Source organism: Trichomycterus rosablanca, chromosome 26, assembly GCF_030014385.1.
Source record: "Trichomycterus rosablanca isolate fTriRos1 chromosome 26, fTriRos1.hap1, whole genome shotgun sequence".
Taxonomy (NCBI): Eukaryota; Metazoa; Chordata; class Actinopteri; order Siluriformes; family Trichomycteridae; genus Trichomycterus; species Trichomycterus rosablanca.
The window spans coordinates 11,735,718-11,748,189 of NC_086013.1; the positions used below are offsets into that span (position 1 = coordinate 11,735,718).

Genomic DNA, 12,472 nt, shown 5'->3' on the forward strand with positions numbered 1-12,472 from the left:
CTGGTGTGCTAGCAGAATATCCCGCTGTGCCACCTGGGTGCTTGGTCACGATTGTTGTTCAGTTTGCTTAATTAGCTAGTCAATTAAATTTGGATAAATTGATTAAATTGATTGAACAAAAAGGGAGGGCAACAGTGGCCATCAGAAAACTATCACTGTCATTAACCATTCACACCATTTTACCACAGACTCAGTTATAGCAAGAAATGACACTGATACATGAGTTTATGTTTAACATTGGCTTTATTGGCATGATATTGGTCTGTCCTGTGCTTTCCAGCTGCAAGTGGACAACCAGGTTGATGTTTAAATGTAGGAATATACAATTATATGACCTAAATTAGATGTATGATTTGATAGGCCATATTTTATTAATAAACTCTGTACTCTTTTGTGTAAATTTGTCAGTTGAAAATCTTGGCATTGCCATCTGAGGTGAGAGTGGTGAGGTTCCCTCTGGCAGCTTGATCTTTCTCGATGGCCTCAAACAGAGATTTGAAGTTTCCAGCCCCAAAACCCTAAAAGACATTTTAAAAAGAAATCAAGTGAAACATAACTGTTTATATTTATTTTAAATAATAAAATTTCGATTACATTTTCAGCTACAAAATTACTTGGCCCAGTATTTGGTCTAGTATCTGATTTGATGATTCTCGAGGCAGCACATGCTTTACAATTTTCTCTGACTGACTAGGCATGGGGGGCTGTTTTGGAAACCTACCCCCCCCCCCTTCAAAGACATCACAATAAATGTTTGTAGTGTCACAGAGCTGTTTAAAGTCTCAGCGCCTCTTTAATGTGGTGGAAGTAAAAACGTCCTGTCTTCAGGCGTTTCCTTCACTTCACAGGGCTGAAAATGCCCCTAGTTAATCACCAGGCCTGTCCAAACAGAGCCGGCAAGTCAATCTGTACCGGTCCTGAAGACCTCCGTGCTCTGCATAGTTCTACCTGAGAGCAATTTACACTATATGGCTGAAAGTATGTGAACACCCCTGCTAATTATTGAGCTTAGGGTGTTTCAGACACACCTATTGTTAACAGGTGTTAGCTAACAAATTCATAAATAACTTACAATAATATCATTGATATGCTTTTAACTTTGTGGCAACAGTTTGGTGTAGACCAGGGATGTACACTAGATTATAAATACTTACAAAGTGGTTGTGCCTCTGGATGACCTCTAGGAAGAGAGTGGGTCGGTCCTGCACAGGTTTGGTGAAGATCTGGAGCAGGTAGCCCTTATCATCAAAATCTACTAAGACTTTGAGTTCCTGTAAACGTACAAGAAAAAGTAATCAGGAGAGAAAACAAGTAATGAAAATGACAGAGCAAGTAGCAGTGTCTTACATTTCTTATCCTATCATTTCCTCATCCATCTATCAATCCTTGTATCTTCACATCTGTTATTTCTTTCTTTCTTTATAGTTTTTTCTTTCTTTCTTTCTTTCTTTCTTTCTTTCTTTCTTTCTTTCTTTCTTTCTTTCTTTCTTTCTTTCTCGTTTTTACTTTATTTCTCTTTTCTTTTTCTTTATTTCTTTTTTCTCATTTTCCTTTTTTTCTTTCTTAGTTCTTTCTTTTTTCTTCTTTTCTTTCTTTTTTTCCTCATTTTCCTTTTTTTTTCTTAGTTCTTTCTTTATCCAAATATGCATCTATTAATTTTTTTTCTGATGTATTAATCTATCATTAAATGACATATTCTCTATCATTTTCCTACATGTATCATTCTCAATTATTTATATTTCTTTTAAATTATATTTATATTTATATTTTTAATTATATTTCCAAATTATTTATTCATCCATCATTTTTTGTTATCCTTATCTATCCCTTTTTAAATGATATCCCTTATTATATTCATTTCTTCTATCCATCTATTCAGCTACTTCTTTTCCTAACACAAATATGTGTTCAAAAAAGCTAAATCAAGTGTTTAAGTTCAATACAATACATTACAGTTCGTTATTAAAAAGCAGAATTTTAAATGCTTACTTTATTGTCAAAGAAACACTTAAATTATATAAAATTATTAAAATACAAAATATGTTTTGCCATTTTGCCATTTGACAAACAGTGTTGTCAGATGCACTTTTTCAGCTGCTGTGAAAAATTGGACGTGGTTTAGTAATGAAAGTTATTTTGGTATTGGATTAAGTTAAATTCCTGGTGTCTCAGAACTGCTCCTGCTAATAACCTTGAGAAGTTTGTTTCATTTGAGTCTTTTTTAAAATGCTTACCAAAGGTTTTCTTTCTTATAAATATTTAGAGACGCTTGCTCCCTAAAGACAGTCACCTTTGCTCCAGATCCTACATTTTGAGTCCCTTTTGTGTATCTAGACCAGAGCTAGGTCAAAGCTATCTAGACTAGACCTGACTTGTATTTAAGCCTCACCTGCAGGGTCTTCAGGTCCTCCTTCACTTTGATCTTGGCCGTCTTAAGTTTCTCACGCAGGCTGTCATAGTAGGTGTCTGGAGTGGACAGAAACTCCATGCCTCGGGCTTTCAGGTTCATAATCTGATTTAAAAGAGACCAGTTGTATTAATTTCAACAATTTAGTGACCAGCCCCTGTAATGCATTGCACTATTACTGTGGAAATACCATTTTATTTAACATTCTGGACATTAAGTATGTTCATATTCTGTTTGTGTATTTGGTATACAGTGTGCACACTATATATGTACAGAATGTCTGCAATGTCTGTTTTAAATTTGCTTACAGCTTGGATGATGTTTGAGGTGTTCAGGGCAATATGCTGCACTCCAGGTCCTCCATTGTAATCCACATATTCCTGATTAAACAAAGGATACAAGATAAGCACAACCAGGTAAAATACACTATATGACCAACGGTAAGTGGACACTTGACTATGACCTTGTTGGTCATTCTATTCCAAAACCATGGGCATTCTCATTGAATTGACCATTAATTATTTTTGTCTGCTTCTAAGGCTGGTTAAAGATGAAATAAAAATAAAAAGGAAAATCAGCTGTGAACCTGAATCTGTGATTTCTTTTTCCCAGGTGCTGGTTCATTGATGGGCATCTTGATGGTCTCCTCGTAGTTGGTGACCACGATGGATCTAAGAGAGCTGTACTGCGTGTGGATTTGCTTATCATCGATGGACCAGAAGCGGTGGAACAACAGACATTTTTGGTACCTAAAAGAACAAGTAAGATGAAAGACCTGCTGTACATCAGTTTAATTCTAACATCAGTCAGAGCTAGAAAGAGTTTTAAGTGAGTTGGAATTTAAATAATTAAATCACTAAATAATGTTATTTTTACAATCTTGACCCTCTGAAATCTGTACAGAGCTCTGATGACTATCCCATTGTAATTCCCTATTGTTTAATATGGGTACACAATAAGTAAATAACTGCAGTCATATTTGAACTTACTAAAGTTAAAAGTTTTTATATGGACAAAAGTACTCAGTTCTCGTCAGTTTGAAACTCAGCTCTGCTACCAGCAGGCTGGGCGCCTACACAAACAACGATTGGCTGTTGTTCAAAAGGAGTGATGGAAGGAGATTCCTCATAACTGATGCAATTACGACCTCTGCTGCCTGATTGATGGCGCCTCCACAGTCGAGGGATAATGTGATCAGGGTGTGTCTCTCCGTACACAAAGCTGATCCACATATGAACTTGTCTCGTGCAGGTGAAAAGATGCAGTCGGCTACTGCACACATGTCGGAGGGGGCGTGTGTTAGTCTCGGCTCTCCTCAGTCAGGGTGGAGGTCAACATCAGTAGAGAGGAAGCATAATGCAATCGGGTAATTGGATACAACTAGATTGGGAGGAAAATTGGGGAAAATGCAAAAAATCTGGAATGTTGACAGCAAGACAGACTTGATTGAATGTGCACACATTTCCACAGACACATTCCACAATCTTGTGTAAAGCCTTCCCAAAAGAGTGGAAGTAATATCCAACAAGGTAATCTACAAGTGTCTACATACTTTTGGCTATATATGGTCTAATGTAACGCTGAAAAAATACAATGCTATAACTGTAGTGAAGATCTGGCACATGGTGCTGGTGCGATAAATACAAAACGCCTCCTGACTGAACGTTGCCCTGGCTTGAAAGTGATGTACCCGCTCCTGCCAGGCAACACTCGGAATAGAGAGCTCTTTTTCTAAGAATTGGTTGTTATTGATTGAAAATTCTGGGTGAGTTGCCAGCAGTACATGAGCTATGTGCAGACTCGTACCAGTCTGATATGGGCACCATTTCATCATCTGGCTGGTTTCCCACAATGTGGTCGATGAAGTTCAGACAGCCTGAAGGCCTAGAAAAGAGGTTGTGGGGGAAAAGAGCAACAAATTACAATCAGTTTGATTAACGTTTTTTAATCCTTTGAGGTATGTTCATGTAATTTACTCACAGCTTTGGGAGGAAGGGGTCTTTAAAGAGAGGTTCTTTGTATCCTGGCAAAAATAGACCTTTGTAGGGACCCAGGTACTCAACCAATGTGTGGGTCGTATCTCCATACTGAAAAATTACAACAAATTATAACAACACTCATAACTAGGTATTTATAGGTATTGCTTATTTAGGTATACTAGTTATAATAGTTGACTTTAATAGTTGAGACTGAATTTTGTAATAAGGTGACAACAATACCCTCCACAAAGGAGTGTACATCTATACCAACACACCTACCCTCTACCAACTCTTGACCCAAACCATAGACCAGGCATGGTCTCCCAGATATGGTTATGATAAGGACGGAGAGAAGACAAAAAGTATCAATAGTGTATTATTAATCCTCTGGGTCCAATGTATCGATCCCCAAATATGGGGTCCCCACAGTGGATTTAGTCTGCATACCAGACTTGGCACAGTTTTTACTGTTTCTTCCATCCCTCCCCCAGACATTATCTAATCACGTCCATGCAGACGCCCGCCAAATAATAGCACCACTTAGATTCGAACCCAGCAGTAGTTGGCTAGTGTACTTGTACTGCTCTGTCACTCAAGCGCCCAATTATTAGTGTTCAATAAATAATAAAAATCCCATCTGTGTTGCCACCGGTCAGCTGGGCGCCATCTAGCGGGCATAATTGGCAGTGCCTGCAACAGACACCAATTGGCCACCGTGTTTGCTAGGACGGGATGACCGGAACGCTGTGTAAGGACTGTGCATGTGCATTAATTTTCTCCCGTTTTTCCCCAATTTAGCGTAGTCGATTAGTCTTCCGTTGCTGGGGACCCCGATAATGTCCGAGGAGGGTATATTTGCCTGACACACACTTCCACCAACCCCCCCTTATACACCCATAGTTCAGTGGATTCGTGTGTGAGGCTAGTCTCGCGCATGGAGAGTCACACACTGATCTCCTACTAACCAGGGTTAGGGTCTTACCCAGTGCCCTAAGGTTTTAAGTCCAGTCTTTTCCCACCCAGCAGACAAGTGGTCAATAATGATAAATACATTTGGAACTAAACATACGTTTGGAAATAAAATGCTTTAATGGCTTTACAACATTAATATGATTTACCTGACGTGATTAACATCTGAATAAAAATAAAGCGTGATTAAATTGTATGATAAGTTTCCCTAAAAGTCACTGGTTGCAGGTCTAGTGCACACGTGTAAAAGTGCTTGTGTGGGTGTGTTTGTCCCTTACAGTTTGAACAACAGCATATTTAACTTTGCCGTAGTTGTCCTGTTCCACCCACGGCTCTTTCACAATTACTGCTCCCCTCTCTTTGGCTTTCTGTTAAGACCCACAAAACACACCGGTGTTAGTTCACATAGTAACATAAAACATTTAAACCAGAACAATGACAAAAGTATGTGAACACCTGGGTATCTCATACTAAAGTTATGGGCATTAACCTAGATTGTCTTTCCCTCCACTCCACCTGTACCAGCTTTCACACCTCTGGGAAGATTTTTCCACAGGGTTTTGGAGTGTGTCAGTGGAACTTTTTGCAGGTCAGTAAAGTTCCTCCACACCAGACTTGTTACACTATGTCTGTATAGACCTGGATTTTATACTGTTAGTAATTTATGTGGCTGAAACGCATGTTCTCAGTAATAGTTCACATACTTTTGACTATAAAGTGTAGGTCAAATGTGGTGTTTTTTTCTAGTCATAGCAGCTAAAATATGGTCATGTTTCATGAAGTAGAATGGTAAAACAGATATCCAGGGTTTTTTAATAGTAAGTAATTTTTTATGAAATTTAGGTAAAGTTACTATTCTTAGAGTCATAAAAACGTGCGACTGTGTCAATAAAACTGTATTAAATTCTAACAGCAGCAGCTACCTACACATAAAATGCAGTTAGATAAGCACATCATGTGTATTTACCTGGACTAAGAAGTCACAGTCTTCTACTTGGAATGTGATGTCCTTAACTGCATCTCCATGCTTTATGATGTGACGACCCATTACTGAATAAAGTGAAAACGTTTTACATTCTATTATTATTATAAGATAATTAGTTCTGTTTCAAAACGATTACCTTGGTATAGATGTATCATCATTAGGCCATGTTGATAAATGACTAAGAAATTATAGCCTTTGTGTTACCTTATAATTATACTCCAAAAAAAAACAGGAAGTCGTGAATGACTGATTAGACCAAGAATTCTTAGTCAGTAAAGCTTTACATGTAGCATTTAGCACACACTTACAATTATGACTCAATATAAATTGAGCAATTAAGGGTTAGAGATCTTGCTCAGGAACCCTTGCTCAGTAATCTTCTGAATACATGTCTGGTAACTTAACCACTGAGCTACCACTGCTGCAGTAATAGTACCTCAATAAAAGTTTTAATAAGTAGGCCGCTCAGGTGGTGCAGAATACAAACACTGTTAGAAAATTGTTAGTACAAGTAGTAGAACTATGTCCACAAAAGGTGCTCTTTAAAATGCTTTACAAGGTTAATTATTAACACATGTTCTGCTTGATCTTTTTCCAGTTGTAATGCTCCACAAAGAAAAAAAAACCTGGATGGAATAGTACATTGGAGTGTACTATATGTGTAGTATAATACAGTAGTTAGTTTTTTAATGATTGTTTAGAAGTATTACTGCGTGATATGCACGTGAATTGTATAGATGATTAGGACTGAGAGGAATACCTTCATTCCCAGGGTTTAGTGGAGACTGAAAGACAAATAAAATCTGTGGAGAAAATAATGACTAAGTTAATACACAATTTCTTATATGAGTATTTGCTGCATCATTAGCAGTATTATTGTATATAACGCAGTGGTCGATGTGTATAACTAAATGTTAACTAAACAGTGGTGCACTGGTTCATATTTTATTGTTCCTGTTATAATATGTACAGTGTAAAGTGTGTCATATAAAGTGTCTCAGTCCATACACACCTTATCCTGCTTTATGACGTGGGACACTACGTCTCTACTACCCGTCTCCAAGCCTTTGTAGGCAAGAGGCTCGAAGCCCATCTTGTCACAGTAGAAGGCTGCTGCCTACAGGAGCAAACACAGAACATAAGGTATTCGTTTTCATGCACTGTTCGGTTGGCATGATGCTCATGCTTTTTGTAGCTTTGGACAAAATCCGGATAGAAAAAAAAACGTTTGACTTAATATTATAAAACAGATCACGGGAATAGAATTAAATGAACTGACAAAGTAGTGGTGGTAGCCTGAATATTTGCTCTCATGGATTTCTATATATGACTGAACAAGAAAGAAAAGCTTGGCTTTATATAAGCTAAACCCCAACCAGAATATATCATTTTTGCATATCTTATTCCCACGCTTTAATAACTAGTAGCAACTTAATTATCTCGTTCCCACAGCTTTATAAGCTCTGTCCATGCAGTGTGATCGTGTTCCCACGCATGAATATGGAATTGTCAAGCATTATTTTTATTCATATGGGATGTCACAGTGGCTTAAATAAATTAATCTGTAGGCTATATAGAATAGGCATCCAACAATTTTTTACTGTTAGATGCAAACTTTACTTATGCAGGTGTTAAAAATGATAGTTTTTGAAAATGCATATAAAAGTAAATATTTTTGTAATCTGTTTCTTTTATTTTCTTAGGACAAATCTGCACCCATGATGTTCCGAGTGACCTTGCATGGCTTCACATGTTTTAAAATAAGCATGTGTGAGCACTAATCATCCCAGCTTGTGTAATAGGAAAGACTTGGTTAGTAGGTGGAAACTAGCAATGACCAAATTGGCCTCATCTCTCTCAGACACAGCTTACTGTGTCATAAACATGGGTCCTGACAGTAACTGACTGGCGTAACAGACTGCTGTGCCACCTAAGCACTTCAATTAGAGTCAAATTCAGGAACTGTACATCATAAGCTCTACAACACTGCAATTTATCTCACGGCTGCCATTTACAAAAGCTTTATACAAGGTGTATGCACTAATTACTTTGGTGTTATTTGGTGTAAGAAAAAAAACTGAACACCTAAGTAATGAAAAGAAACATTTTAATTCACAATGTCTGCCACCAACTGTTGGATCCATAGTATTAAGAGCACTGTTGGAATCTCTTGATCTCTTGGAACTCACTGTGTTTATTGATCGCCTTGCTTGTTTGTACAACAGCAATCCAATCTGAGGCGATATTCAAGGACATATTTAATCTTCCTGATGAATTTACTATATATTTGGATGGTTACCACCTAAAACAGCCAAATAGATGAGGTTATAAACCTTTAATTACCTTAAATGACTTACCTGTTTAGCATTGCCCACCCAGAATGTCAGATGGTGAAACTTTACAAATTTGCCTCGCTCTGGCTGTAACACAGAAGAAAATACCCAGATAAATCAGGAATGCGGTAAAACTATATATTGTATAATTATATATTCTTATAGGGACTAGAATAGTAAAGCAGTTAATAAGCAGTTTTACCTTTTCTCCTTTGTCAGTGTAGCTTGTCTAGAAATAAAAAGAAAACAATAATGTTACCTAAATATGGCCTTTTCTGATTTTATAAGTTAACATATCAAGGATCAATCTAGATTGACAGGAATGCCGTTTATTTTATTCCAATTTTTTACAATATGTCAAATTGTCAAATTTTGGCATATAACCAAAAGCAGTAGCATAAGTAAACTAATAAAATTAAATGTTCAGAGTATAATTATAATTATCTGTGAATTAGGTTTTCCACTCTCACCATATTGCTGCTATCGATGGGCACTGCTCACAGGGATGGACAATCAAAAGCAGTCATATCACACACACACATCTGCTTATAAGTACTGACCTCAGATCCCACAGCGATTGGCCATCAGTTCAACACCCCTTTACCCTCCTCTCTGTTCACTCGCAACCCAGATACAAATGTTTGTCATATATTTTTTTCCTAAAATCTAAAACATCATTTAACTATTAACTATTTAGGAGAAGCTGTAAGGCTGGTCTGGGATCAGCTGATGGACAGTTTTGACGTCTCTGTCTGATCTGACAATCTGCCAGGTGCTGTCCACTTTCCAAGTCTGAATTGATCCACTGATTTTACGTGGTTGTTGAGCACGTAAACAGATTGAGAGAAAAGAGTGAAATGGGGAAACAAAATACTTACAAAAGTATTGAGACTCTTTGCTGTAACACTTAAATTATAGTCAGATGCATCATCCTGTTAGCTTTACTTATCCTTAAGATGTATCAAGAACTCAACTGGAGCGAACCTGTTACAATTTGAATTGACTGAACGTTGTGTGAACCCACAGCTAGTTCTATACAGACTTACAATTTAAAAAACCAAGCAAACATTTAGACTTTGAGAGCTGCCAGGACCACACTGACCTATATAAGTTTAAAATGGTAGAACATGGAAAAAAAATAAATGTAAATTTTGATTGATTTTGGACCCACTGGCAGGTCTGAATATGCTAATAGGTTAATAATAACAATGAAACATCTAAATCTATATTCAATGCTGCATTAGAATGACATCGTATAATTAAATATTGTTATAAAATTGTGAAATATCATGATTATAACAGACTTGTAGCTAATGAAACTGGACTTGATACTGCTTGAGACTGAGGGGGAAATCACAGAAAGAAAAAGTGTGTGTGCTGGGAGGGGGGGTGTTCAAAATGGATTATGAATTTTAAAGGCACACCTGTGTTTTGGGAAAGCCCCAGTTCTAGACTGTTTGAGCTACGCTTAAGTACATGCATTAGTTTGCTGCTGTTTAACCTCATCACTGCTCACACATAACTTTTATTATGACGCTTTGTAAATCATATAACATTATAGGTTCTCAATCTTTCTTGTCCTAAGCATAACCCTTGTAAGTTCCCCCTCTCAGTTTATTATTCCAGCGCACTGAAGATGGTTAGCTAGTTTTAGCTAAGATGGTACTTTTAATCTTGAAAAATAGTGACAAAAAAGTGGTTGATACATTTTAATTATCTTCTTAATATTGTTTTTCAATATTGTACAAGTATATAAAGTAAAAGTAAAAAGTATGTAAAGTATACACCAGTCAGTCATAACATTAAAACCACCTCCTTGTTTCTACACACATTGTCTTTTTTATCAGCTCCACTTACCATAAAGAAGCATTTTGTAGTTCTGCAATTACTGACTGTAGTCCACCTGTTTCTCTGCATGCTTTGTTAGCCCCCTTTCATGCTGTTCTTCAATGGTCAGGACCCCCACAGGACCACCACAGAGCAGGTATTATTTGGGTGGTGGATCATTCTCAGCACTGCAGTGACACTGACATGGTGGTGGTGTGTTAGTGTGTGTTGTGCTGGTATAAGTAGATAAGACACAGCAGTGCTGATGAAGTTTTTAAACACCTCACTGTCACTGCTGGACTGAGAAGAGTCCACCAACCAAAAAAACCCAGCCAACAGCGCCCCGTTGGCAGCGTCCTGTGACCACTGATGAAGGTCTAGAAGATGTCCAACTCAAACAGCATCAATAGATGAGCGATCATCTCTGACTTTACATCTACAAGGTGGACCAACTAGGTAGGAGTGTCTAACAGAGTGGACAGTAAGTGGACACGGTATTTAAAAACTCCAGCAGTGCCGCTGTGTCTGATCCACTCATACCAGCACAACACACACTAACACACCACCACCATGTCACACCATGTCAGTGTCACTGCAGTCCTGAGAATGATCCACCACCTAAATAATACCTGCTCTGTAGTGGTCCTGACCATTAAAGAACAGGGTGAAAGCAGGCTAAAAAAAGTATGTAGAGAAAGAATTGGACTACAGTCAGTAACTGTAGAACTACAAAGTGTTCCTATATGGTAAGTGGAGCTGAAAAAATGGACAGTGAGTGTAGAAACAAGGAGGTGGTTTTAATGGTATGGCTGATCAGCAGACTTAACTGTACCTTGGTAGACTTTACTGTACCTTGGCAGACTTAACTGTACCTTGGTAGACTTTACTGTACCTTGGCAGACTTTACTGTACCTTGGCAGACTTTACTGTACCGTTGTAGACTTTACTGTACCTTGGCAGACTTAACTGGACCTTACCAGACTTTACTGTACCTTGGCAGACTTAACTGGACCTTACCAGACTTTACTGTACCTTGGCAGACTTAACTGGACCTTACCAGACTTTACTGTACCTTGGCAGACTTTACTGTACCTTTGTAGACTTTACTGTACTTTGGCAGACTTTACTGTACCTTGGCAGACTTTTCTGTACCTTGGCAGACTTAACTGGACCTTACCAGACTTTACTGTACCTTGGCAGACTTTACTGTACCGTTGTAGACTTTACTGTACCTTGGCAGACTTTACTGTACCTTGGCAGACTTAACTGTACATTGGCAGACTTAACTGGACCTTACCAGACTTTACTGTACCTTGGCAGACTTTACTGTACCTTGGTAGACTTTACTGGACCTTGGCAAACTTTACTTTACTGGACCTTGGCAGACTTTACTGTACCTTGGCAGACTTAACTGGACCTTGGCAGACTTTACTGTACCTTGGCAGACTTAACTGTACCTTGGCAGACTTAACTGGACCTTACCAGACTTTAGTGTACCTTGGTAGACTTTACTGGACCTTGGTAGACTTTACTGTACCTTGGCAGACTTTACTGTACCTTGGTAGACTTTACTGGACCTTGGTAGACTTTACTGTACCTTGGCAGACTTAACTGGACCTGGGCAGACTTAACTGGACCTTGGCAGACTTAACTGGACCTTGGCAGACTTAACTGGACCTTGGCAGACTTTACTGTACCTTGGCAGACTTAACTGGACCTTGGCAGACTTTACTGTACCTTGGCAGACTTAACTGGACCTTACCAGACTTTACTGTACCTTGGTAGACTTTACTGGACCTTGGTAGACTTTACTGTACCTTGGCAGACTTTACTGTACCTTGGTAGACTTTACTGGACCTTGGCAGACTTAACTGGACCTTACCAGACTTTACTGTACCTTGGTAGACTTTACTGTACCTTGGCAGACTTAACTGGACCTTGGCAGACTTAACTGGACCTTGGCAGACTTAAC

The 12,472-nt window shown here is 38.3% G+C and overlaps 1 protein-coding gene across 1 annotated transcript; it reads right to left on the reverse strand.

Moving 5' to 3' along the window:
- Nucleotides 1–224: 224 nt before the first annotated feature.
- Nucleotides 225–9,210, reverse strand: hpda (4-hydroxyphenylpyruvate dioxygenase a). Its single transcript, XM_062989159.1, has 14 exons — nt 9,144–9,210; nt 8,876–8,902; nt 8,698–8,760; nt 7,353–7,457; nt 7,101–7,143; nt 6,323–6,405; nt 5,634–5,723; nt 4,388–4,494; nt 4,214–4,291; nt 2,994–3,156; nt 2,716–2,787; nt 2,390–2,512; nt 1,155–1,271; nt 225–518 (listed from the first exon to the last, which is right to left on the reverse strand). The coding sequence occupies exons 1-14, from the start codon at nt 9,144–9,146 to the stop codon at nt 405–407; spliced, it is 1,188 nt and encodes a 395-aa protein (XP_062845229.1). The 5' UTR covers nt 9,147–9,210; the 3' UTR covers nt 225–404.
- Nucleotides 9,211–12,472: the final 3,262 nt, after the last annotated feature.

Coding starts and splice junctions, on each gene's coding strand:
- hpda (XM_062989159.1), bottom strand. Junction 7,144..7,352: donor ACGTCATAAAGCAGGATAAG/GTGTGTATGGAC, acceptor TTTTCTCCACAG/ATTTTATTTGTCTTTCAGTC. Junction 2,788..2,993: donor AAAAGAAATCACAGATTCAG/GTTCACAGCTGA, acceptor TTGTTTAATCAG/GAATATGTGGATTACAATGG.